This window comes from Larimichthys crocea, chromosome X, assembly GCF_000972845.2.
Source record: "Larimichthys crocea isolate SSNF chromosome X, L_crocea_2.0, whole genome shotgun sequence".
Lineage (NCBI taxonomy): Eukaryota > Metazoa > Chordata > Actinopteri > Sciaenidae > Larimichthys > Larimichthys crocea.
The window spans coordinates 25,963,866-25,975,342 of record NC_040020.1 but is presented as its reverse complement, the minus strand read 5'-3'; the positions used below and the strand labels follow the sequence as shown (position 1 = coordinate 25,975,342).

General features: G+C 43.4%; 1 protein-coding gene across 2 annotated transcripts in view; it reads left to right on the top strand.

Moving 5' to 3' along the window:
- The first annotated feature begins 2,165 nt into the window (after positions 1-2,165).
- Positions 2,166-11,477, top strand: part of LOC104928752 (protein sidekick-1) — a 218,448-nt gene continuing 209,136 nt past the window's right edge. The window contains exon 1 of one of the 2 annotated variants that reach the window (XM_027282930.1): positions 2,166-3,960. In XM_027282930.1, coding sequence (XP_027138731.1) covers positions 3,789-3,960 — 172 coding nt within the window. In that variant the 5' untranslated portion in view covers positions 2,166-3,788. The remainder of the gene's footprint in view (positions 3,961-11,477) is intronic. The other variant, XM_027282931.1, reaches the window with a different exon arrangement.

Here is an 11,477-nt window from a genome sequence, read left to right as displayed (position 1 = left end):
TGTTGTGGAGAAGGGTGGAGATGGATGACTGGGGAGGGGGCAAGGAAGCCAAGATTCAAAAGTCCAAAGATCACTGGGTGGGCAGAGAGGGTGGAACAGGTCAGCCAGGTGTGCGGGTGTTGAATTTTTAGCACCTTGTAGGTGTGGAAAGAAATCTCAGAGGAAGTTTGACGTGCGAGTTGTTGCAGAGTTTTTGTATTGTGCAGTCAAGCAAAATATGGTGAAGACTCCAGCAGGAAGATAGCTGACATATTGAAAGCAATTAAAGGCCTTGCTGGTGCCACTACAGCAGGTTGGGTCACCTCAAGCTGTCTCTGCAAGTTTACCGGACAAAAGATTATCCCTCATTTAGAGCTTGAATGACGGTGGTGGAGAACACTGTCGCTCCAAACTCTCCAGTAGGTGGTCAGCACGGTCAAGCTCCAGGCCAGTATTGATCAGTCTAAGAATACTCAAAAGAGTGAATGTAGGAGTAAAAAGTTCTTCACTAAGTGTTAGGACAGAGTTATCAAGCAACTTCTGCTACTTACAGCAAAGTGTAAGTTATCTTTAAGAGCAGTTTTCAAATGATCACACAATTACTCAAGTGTACACTCAGAGCAGAAATAGCCCCTGACACATTGTTCACCCTACACTCTCAGAACACCCTCTTTGAATAACTGAATACCAAAAAACATGTTCTTTAAGTCACAGTTGCAGCACTTTTAGTGCTTTTAAGAACCTTTTTAAGTTTAATAATCTTATTTTCCTTTGAAAGATTCTTTGGAATACTGATCAGTGCTCTGTGTAGTATATCTGCTTATTTTTCAGTTGGCATCGTATACTCTTATACTTCTCTTATACTCTTGGCTTCTAAAGACTTCTAAATTCCCTCTGATGGGTGTCGTTCAGTCGTGTGCTGCAAGCTGAATTGTCTTTCCTAGAATGGTGAAAGCATGAAATAGTTGTTTGAATTTTCATGAGTGGATGGAGTAAAGAATAAGGGATATATCACTCAGAGTGCATAATTATGTAGTTATCTCACCAGTCTGTGGGACAGTATTTCTGGCTAAATGAGCACCTCTTCTGTGGCTAATGTTAACTTCACAATCCTTACTTGCTGAAGTCAAGCAGCAGAAGTTAGGTGACAATATGCAAATACTACTGGGCCATCTAAGAGGAAGACATTTTCAAGTTGAAAGAAATTTGATAACTTACTTTCATCTTTCAGTTTAGTCCAAAATTTTACTTTTAGTATTTAAATCTGGGTGACTTGCAAGGCCATAGCATATAATTCATGAGGAATTTGCATTCCTGATGTTCATCCACTTTTTTTATTGAGGTTTTGCCCATTAATTTGTCACCTTTCGCCCTCATATATTATAGTATAGGTCCTGATATACATTCTGAAGTATAAAATGGGCATTTTGGTGTTTTAATGTGAAATCCAGAGCAAACCTCTGAGGTTTGGCCCTGCATACTGAGCTGACGAAGCTTTTCGTGGAAACTCCAAGTAGCATCATAGCCACTTTAGTGGAAACAGAAAGTTGAAAGCCAATTGCCAAATGAGCCTGAATGGAAAGATAAATGGATGAGTTGAGGTAAATGTGTTGGGGACAGCTAGATGGTGTAGTAGGGAGGCTATTTGGCCACTCGGGAGATGGAAAGTCTGCCTCTGGGGATTTATCGAGGCAATAAAAGATAAGGTCACTGTGTTGTAGGCTTTAATATTAATGTGCCATTTAATGACCCTCACCATGGAAGAAACTAGGTTATCACTAGTACTAAGATATAGCTCAAGGCAGTTATGCTGTAATGAAGCAAGTGCTTATGTGTGTAGCTGGACCACTGGTGGTGCTCCAGAGAGCAGCTTCTCAGTAAAATAATATAGTCAAAATTTTTTAGGGGTAAGCAAGGTGTAAAAAATCCCCAGGCTTTAGTCTTCATATTGTGGTACTGCCTCCCCTTCCACGCACATATCCTCTTTTAAGTAATATATAGTAACAAAACTATTAATGTAAAGTCACTAAATAGTTTAAATGGTTGACTGGTTATCTGGAAGAAAAACTTCCAGACACATCTGTGTGTGTTTTTTTTTTTTTTTTGGGGGGGGGGGGCGCCGTCCACCACGCTCTCAGTGCTGGCATTTCTTCCCCGCCCCCCCTTGGTCCGGACTGTCCAATAGGAACAGCGGGAGCACACAGCTCCACCAATCAGCGACAAGGGATGATAGTGAATGGAAGTTTAGTTTTTTCGAGTTTGTCACAGATCGAGGGAGAGATTAACGGAGCGAAAGTGGGCACCGAAAAAATTTAGTGGAAAAAGTAAAGACTTACAGACTTACTGTTTGAGACTGAAAACTAGCGAGGAGCGAGTTGAAATACGACTAAACGAGAGCTCTCTCTCTCTCTCTCACTCTCCCTTAAGTCTGTGTCGAGGAGGGTAGCAGGTGTTCAGTTGAGGGAGACGCATCGTCCCCCTCCTAAAAAAAAAAAGCCTCAACAGGGTGCCGGAGTCGGTAACGGCTAACTGGGGACAAAAACTCCCGTGAGTATGAATGGACAATGATAAACGTTTGCTGAAGTCACCGTTTCTTTCCCGTGTGGGTTGCTTTGGAGGACTGAAGACTGGATAAAAAAGAAAAGAGGCTCCAGTGTCGCAGCAGCAGCAGCAGCAGCAGCAGCAGCAGTGAGAGTAACGTTACCGTCTCTGTTATAACGGCTGTTTGTTTTCAAACCGTCGGTTACTTTTACTCCGTTGCTCGGTAACTCCTCTTCGGTAGTCTTTGTACATTCAAAAAAAAGGGAGAATAAGTTAAAGTTGGCGCTTAAAAACTTGTTAAAACCCTGTTTTTGTGTGTGCTAACCTGTTGTGTGGGTCATTTTACCGTGTAATCCGAGACGAGGGCGCATTTTACGGGCAAGTTAGCCTGATCTGATATCCGAAGCAAAGAGTCCCGTTGTGGCTGGAGACAGACAGACAGAGAGAGAGAGTGCGGCGGATGGTTTCGACCCCGCGTCGGCTTGGGTTAACAGTTAATTAGTATACTTCAGATAACAGACTGCAGCTTCTCCATCACCGACCACACTTTGGGAAAAAAAGACTCCTCGGAGCGGTCTGTCCAGTCAGAAAACCAGGGGTGCTTACAAAATCAATTACTGGATTGATTTTTTTTCACAGCACACACACACACACATAAAGCACGGATGGATAATTTTACGTGTTTTATTGCTTCTCTGTTAATGCGACCGCTGGATAAAAACAGCTAAATGATCCGCTGGGATAAATCCCACGGTAAAGACATCAAAACAAGCGCGGATTTGATGGTTTGATAGCAGAGAATAAGCCGATAAGTCTTTAAACACACACACACACTTAAATGTATTACTCGGATCAATCCATATGAAAATGAGGTATCGCAGCAGGACGCAGAAATACACCGACTCCGCCACAGCACAGAGAGACCACCGTGCCGTTACACCGTGAAGCCGTACACTAGTGAGGGAAAGTCTCCGTTTCCTCCTCCTTCTCCTCCTCCTCCTCCTCCTCCTGCTGAGTTTTGGACACCGGAGCTGCGAACTCAGAGCGAGGGAGCTTGTCAGCAGTGACAGCGGCGGACTCCCGGAGCTCGGGATCTTTCGCTTCACCGGGTAAAAGCGCTGGAGGTGCCCCGGCTCTGAAGCACTCTCCTTGGACTTCTTCCCATTCGTGCGCAGGGCAGAAAGAAAGAGAGAGAGAGAGAGAGAGAGAGAGAGTTGCAGCAGCAAAGCACAAGCGGACACGGGCACTGTTGGTCCCCTCTCTCCCGCATGGTGAAACGAGGGATTTGCTGCTCTGAAGGGGAACGTGTGGAGGGACGCGCACCAGCAGGGAACCGCCAGAAGATGATGGGGACCGGGGTGACCTGGAGTGGGAGCCGGTGTCCGCTTCTTTTTCTGCTGCTGCTCCTCGGCAGCAGCTGCCACATGTTGCACGGACAAGGTAAGAGCTTTACTCCCACGAGTCCTGGGAGAAGAATATTGATGTCATATTATATGTATTTAGGTCCATTATTACTTTAGGCACAACACTTAAGACAGACTCATTTGTGAGATGCTAAACAAGGGGGAAAAGTGAAATGATGACTCCTGGAAACAAGGATGTGATTTATTAGACCATGTATAGCAGTTTGCCTTTCATTTGGGATGTGTGTGTGTGTGTGTGTGTCTGTGGGATGGGAGTAAAGAGAGGGGGGAGTGATTTTTATTAGGCCAACAACATTTTTGGTAAATGGAGTCAGCTTGATTTGAGTGAGTAAGACCGATAGGGGAGGGGGGGTTAAATTATTGTTATTGTTATGGTGATGCATATATTGTAGGATGATGATTGTAGGATTAAAGCATTGGAGGAGGAGGAGGAGGAGGGGTGTTACAGTTTCCAAGCATTGATAATCCCTCTTTAAGTCAATGACCTGCTTAACTACAGCTCTTGATTTGGCACAAATGCACAAACACATAGGCACATGCAGTTGCACAAAGTGTATCCGTTTAAGTAGCGTGTATTGGGTTGAGCCCGATGTGCTGGCAGGTGACATTACTGTGTGACTTGTGGCTGTACAGCAACAGGAAAGAAGACAAATATGATGAGATATTGATTCCTGGTCGAAGCTGTTTGAAGAAAACTGTGTGTTGCTATGTTACATGCACGCTTTCCTTTTCTTCCCCAGCTATGTGTCAGCCTGTGCGTGTGCGTCTCTCTATGTGTGCATGCACCTCGTGGGATCTTGTCAGAGTGGCAAAACAAAAGCACAGGAAAGGTCAGGCCAGTGTCGGCTCACAGTTTTCTCTGGGTCACAGATGGCGTGAATGTAAGGCTGAGACTTTGGGGGGTTATGTGGAGGAGGGGGTCTTAGGAATGTCTGTGCATATATATGTGTGCGTTAGAGGTGGGTGGGGGTGTGTGTGTGTGTGAGCTATTTGTGAACGCATGGAAACTGTGTGTGCCATTCAAGTGCAGGAGAGTGGCTGCTTGAGTGCGAAAGAGGGAGCCCAGGTGTAGTGGAAGAAGAGAGAGAGAGTATCGGAGAGGAGAAGGAGCAGAGCAGGGAGAGGGGAGTGGCAGGGAAAAGGGGGTGAGAATAAAAGATGGAGTGGGGGAGTTAGAGAGGTAATGCGGTGCACCATGCTTGTCACTCAAGAAGGCTGTGCCTGCAGTTCAATCGATGATGATGGTATGACAACACTGTGTGTGTGTGTGTGTGTGTGTGTCAAAAGTTGCTCTCCTCGCCTTTCTTTTCCCGGTTGCCTGAAGGTGGGAGATGGAGGGGTGGTGTGGCTGCAGAGTCAGCTCCTTGCGTCCTCCCTCTAATGTCAAGGTCTCTCAGCACCAGCACCCAAGTTACCACACACCCCGTTCCCCACCCTCGCACCCAACCAACCCCTTCCAGCTGTCTTGGAGGAGGAGTGGGAGGGAGGAGGAGGAGGACGGGGCCGGGGGAGGGGAGTTCCCTGCATGAAAAAAAAAAAGTCCGTACCTCAGGATGACTGGCAGGGGTTGTGTTTGCATGCGTGTGTGCTGGGGGTGGGGGGAATTAGTGAAACAGATACGGGATGGGGCTGTTGGTGGTGGAGGTTGGAGGGGGAAGATGGGGCTATTGATTTGATAAGCTGTGCCAGACGGCCAATCGAAGGCTGTAGATTTTCCAGGGTCTGACCCCTCTATCCCCAGCATTTATTAGGACGTTTTATTTTAGGAGGAAAAGGATGAAATTCATGAGCCAAGGTTGATCCTCCTGATCTCTCCCCACCTCTCTCTCCCTCTGTCCCTCTCCCTCTTTCTCTCTCTCTTGCTCCCTCTTTCTCTCAGTCAATCGATGCCCACACCCCTCCCCATAAATGTGAGGCTTTATATGAGCCAACTCTCGTCTCTGGGAGCACATTTAAATAAGCTCATCGATCTTTCATTTTAGAGTTTAAGTGACGGCAGCATTTTACTATCTCTCTCCTCCTGTTCCTCCCTCCTCTTTCCTCCACCTCTCATCTGCTCACCTCTCCACCCTCCCTTCTTTATTCATAACTTATCCCTCAGCCCCCCACTGCCTCCCTGTCACTGAGTGGGTTCTGCTCCACAGCTGTTTGACTGATTCACATTTCCAGCATGGGTACAGACGGAGCCTGGTTCCTCGACTTAATATTCTGACTGAATTCAAGGATGGGTCACATTCAGTGTGTTTGAAAATGTAAATCATATTCTATACTGCTAACAGACTGAGTCGAGAATGCCTCTCTATCTTCAGTGTTTACTGTCGTGGGATGAAAACTGTTCTGAAAACAGCCGTGTTTCAGTGATGCATTGTGGAGACTTTCAACATGATTGTCAAATATTTTTAGAAACCTAAATCACAGTGGACCATGTAATGACGCTAAAACACAAAAATGTTCAAAGTCAGAAGGGGTTCACATAACAACGGCGATATGGACCATTAGGTTTATAATACATAGAGATTGATTTTTTCACAGTTGCTAATGTGGATAATGATAATGGTCTATAAGTAGCCAAAGTGTAATGAAAAAATACTGCTGGTCGTCATTATTGCTAACCTTGCCCAAGGTAATTGCATTAAAATGTGGCTCGGGCATCCCAGCTGTTAAACTATCTCTCTTGTTTCTAGTCTAAAAACTAAAATGTAGGCGCAGTTTTTAGGGCTCCCGTTAAAGATTAGCTTCCAAACACGTTTTTCTTCTGCTTCAACTAGGCCAAGCAAAGACTTGCATCATCACGCTTGACCCGCTTAGTGGATCTATCAGTGTGATTAGGTTTGATATGACACATGTCATTGGCTCAACTAAGCCAGAGCTTGATCTTGATTGGACCACTGGGCGTGCTTAAGTGAATTGAGGTCACTGTTTCGGACATTTGGATGGTGGGCCGTTGGGGGGCCAGGAGAGTTCTGAGCGTGATGTCAAAACCCAAATCGAATAGACTCGCATGCAGTTTCACGCACGTACATGCATGCACACAAAGTCCTTCTCGCTCATCAGTGTCAAACATTTAAAGCGGAAATTTGCTTAACCCACGTCGCAATGAGGAGAGGGTAAATTAGGAGCCTCGTCTAACTAATTAACTAACTAATTGTCCATGCCACTCAACCTCACCATGACTTTTCCAACTCTCTGAGGCTCTTATGAATCTTTATGTCTGTTATAGTTGTTTGATTATCATCTCCTGATGGTTACAGCTTAAAATACCAATTTGTATAATGTTAACCCGTTATTTCATGATGCAACCTTTTTGGATTTTGGTGTGTTTTAAACTGATTTTATAGCTTGTAACACTCTCTTTGCTCAAAGAAACAAATTAAATCCCACTTTTAAGTAGTTAGAATTTTAGAGACCTCTGGAGAGACGGAGAGACCTGGCTGTCTGATGGATTACCTGTGTGTGCATGTGCATATGTATTAGAGAAGGAGAGTAAACGATGGAGGAGAAGACAGCCTGAGTGTGTGTGTGTGTGTGTGTGTGTGTGTGTGTGTGTGGGAGCGTGTGATAGACGTCAGGTTAGTCAGGTCTAAGAGGAAGTGAGGTCCCTGGTCGACTCCCTTATTTCCTGTCTGTCAAGAGAAACAAATCACCACACTTCCACAGCCACCTGACACTTTGCGGCAGCTCTGGGTGTGTGTACATGTCTGCGTGTTTGAGAGGGACAGAGTCCATGCGCGTCTACCTGTCTGTGTGTGTAGACCTGGTGTGTGAAAGAGATTTTAGTCTGACAGGACTGCAGACTAGTGTGTGTGTGTTGTGTGTGTGTGTGTGTGTGTGTATGTGTGTCAGACTGATGCTAACCCTCTATCAGTCCTAAGTGTTTTCTTCGCACAGCAGAAAAGGTGGCAGTTATAGAGAAGCAGCAGAGTCTTTTAATGGAAAATAATCACCTGTGTGTGTATGTGTGAGAGAGAGTGTATGTGTGTATAAAGTAACGACCAGCAGTGGATCTATCCTGTCCTCTTTTGTTCACATGCTGTAGGTTAGCTTCAGTGTGCCTCGCCATTGATCCTACAAGTCCCTGAACTCTACTGGAGGTATAAACACCATTATTCCAAAAGATATAGCCATAGCAGAGGATTCACATAATTTTCATACTCATCAAACCGTTCAGTGACCCCATGTGCCCTGAATGGCATCTGCATTCACACTTTCTCCACTTGTCTATTCATGTTTTTCTTTTAATTCGACACCCGTCTGTATGTAATCACACATCCTTTGCATGTTTTCCCTCAACAATGCTGAGAAAATACCAATCTGTCTCATGTACAGTAGAAAACATTTCAAATATGTCCTCATTCTATGAACCCTGCCAACGGATCTATCTCTTGTTATTTCCTATTTATTTTGAATGAGTTACTGTTTCGTAAAGAAAAAAAATATATTAGTATTTCACGGCCCTTGTCCAATGTTTGACAATTTGGTGACTTTCTTCCTAAATTTACCACAATTTAGCCACAAATTTGGCGACTTATTCAGAGCATCAGGGAAAAGGCAAGAAATATATTTAAATATATTTTTTATTGTAATTCTTTTCCATGCATACTGCGCAGAGTGCCGGGGTCTCTTTCTCTCTTCTTGTGCAGTACGCAGTCAGTCGATAGATGGCATGTGGGGTAGATGGCATGTGGAGCAAGTAGGAGGACGCCGCTTGCAGCAGCAGTGAAACTTAGGTTGTAGTGAGTTTCTATGGTTAACATTGATGCTCTCGCTCTGAAATGTCTTATGTAAATACTTTGCTTGAGCCTCTTTCTCTCCAAATCTCTGGATTAGGATGTTCTTATAATTTGTAAATATGCAGTAATAAAAATATGCAGTAAATAAAGCTGGTAATAAAAGCAGAATATTCAAATTAAAGTGATCATCAAAGGCAGTCATTGTTCTTCTAGTATAGTGATATCTGGTCACAATGCAGGCGGCACAGGGAGACGACTAGGGAGAGGCATAGTCTGTCATTTGTTCAGTTATAGCATAGTTGTCCTTCTAATCACAATATTTACATAAGCATGCTTTGGGTATGTAATTTTTCCACCATTGGTAGTCATTCGCTAATTGCTACTACTGGCCAAAACAAAAAGAGGTAGAGGAGCAGCTACTGTCTTGGAGGGATTACAGACTACTTTAAATGTGAATTCAAATGGTCAATGTAGTCGTCAAAACTATGTTCTAAATGTGCAAATTGCCGTATATAAATATCATAGGATTGTGGGCAATGGACGGGCCCTCCCTTTTCTGCATCTGCCCAGTCAAAGTTGTTTTCCTGTCTTTGTGAAAAGATGCATTTTATAGAAGTTTTCCTCAAAAACATCCTTCAGAGCTTTGAAATACGAGCCAAGTGGGATACACTCCGGTCTCCCTCTGCCTGCCGCTCTGTCTTGCTTCTTTATGCTCTTCATTTTTTTTGTGTGTTTGTTCTATCAGTGTGGCTGCTCTTCTTCTTTTTGGTTTCTTTTTCTTTCTTCCTTCCTTGTCTCCCCACAAGGGACTAAAGCATCCAGTGCTGCAGGCCACACAGGTGGAATGGAGGCTGTTTTGCTGTTTAGGCCTTGGTGCTTATTATGTAAGATAGTGGGGAGGAGGTTGCTATTGATCCGCTGTATGTGTGTGTGTGTGTGTGAGGAGCGAGTGGGGGCGTTAGGTGGTGGTGACGAGGGGGGTAGCACAAAAGCTTATCTTGTACGTTTCAAGATGGTTCTAAAGCAGAATGCTTGCAAAACATGTATTGATCGACTGAACTACAACACCACAAAGCAAAATGACTGACAGACAGATATTGAAATTGGCAAAAAAAACAGAAGGACAGGTGAATGTGTGCACACACACACCTTCACAACTTTTGTTTGCTGGCTCAAGTGTTTTGAAAAGTTTAAATCCATGATGTCGGCTTATATTGGCTTATTAAAGTAAGGCTTGTGATAGAATTTAGTGGCCACCTGGCTTGGTATTAGGTTCAGACTTGTTTATGTCTCTTTCAGACATTGATGGCTGACATCTATGGCGGTATTTAGACCACAGACAGTATAAAGAATGGACAGGTTTCTGAAGAGCCGTTTTTTGAAGCTCAAAATCTGTGGTTCCGACATCTTGGCAGTCCTGCCTCTTCCACCTCCCGGCTAATCTAAAAATCGATAAAGACACGGATCATCGGTGTACCTTAGGCGAACCAAATGGGTGCTCAAGCAAGCCACCTATGATGGCACCCACCTGTCAGTCAAAGTGGCCACGCTGTTAATTATGCATATTTTCAAACCTTAATATTATGTGAAAGGGTGAGTTAAAACAAAACAAAACAGACTCAGTACAGTTGTCATGAATGGGGAAATTAGTTACAGACTGTAACTATGGAGGCTTATGGAGATTGACATTGGGACTTATGCAACGGCTTCATTTCACAGCCACAGAGGTTGCTGCTTGTTTTAGACCTGAAACACTTTTAACACAAAGTTACTTAACAATTTTATTGATCATTTGATCATTTTTCAAACAAACAGACCAAACATTCTTTAGTTGTTATGATTGGCTACTTTTCTCTGTATCTTATACAAAAATGGGGTACTTTTGACCTTTATTGGACAAAATCTTCTGACATAGACTAAAAGTTTAAGCAATTAACCAAGAAAATAATCATCAGATTGAGTTATTGAGTTACAGCTCTATTTGTACTACATCGTATTGCAGTACTAGTTTGTTTAAAGATGTTTGGTACAGGCTACTCTCAGATTTTCTCTCAATGCATGACATAAAAATAACAGTCGTGATGTGTTTGTTCTATTAGTTCCCACAAATATATTATTAATGAAGTGTTGAACAATCACAGTGTCATTAACTGTACAATTCATATTAATACATGTATTTGGATATCTTTTCTGTTCAGTGGAAGTCCTGCAGTATTATATTAAGCCCTTATATTATGCCTGAGCAGTCACAGCCTTTAGTATGCAGCGTTCACCCATCTGAGTGCAAATGGAGGAACATGCAGCTCTGAACAGCTTTGGTGAAGCGCAAAGAGGAACCAAATCAATACACTCATTGTATGAGAGAAGCATCCCTCTCCTGGTCTGAACCTGAAAACAATGTTTTAGTTTGTAATGTGGAACATCTGTCATTTGGCCTCAGTGTTAATAAATATTTACATAAATAATAAATGATACGTTGACCTCCACCTGCATGAAATGACCTTCAACATTTTGCCTGAAGGCTCTAGCTGTGCCCAGAAGTAATAAAGTAATAATATGTTGTTTGAATTAGCTAAATAAGGATCTTATTAAGAGGCTCGAAGAGTCCACACAAGACTTTCTAGCTGCTGCTGTACGAATTACTGCTGGTTATACACCAATTTAAGAATTCCTCTGGTTATTATGAAAGCAGAATAGCTATGGGGAGTTGTAATCTGATGAAGAGTAACTTTTTGAGAAGTGATGGTGTGCATAATGTGGTCAAATAATTTGTTGCATCTTTACGGAAATAGAATTTATTTAC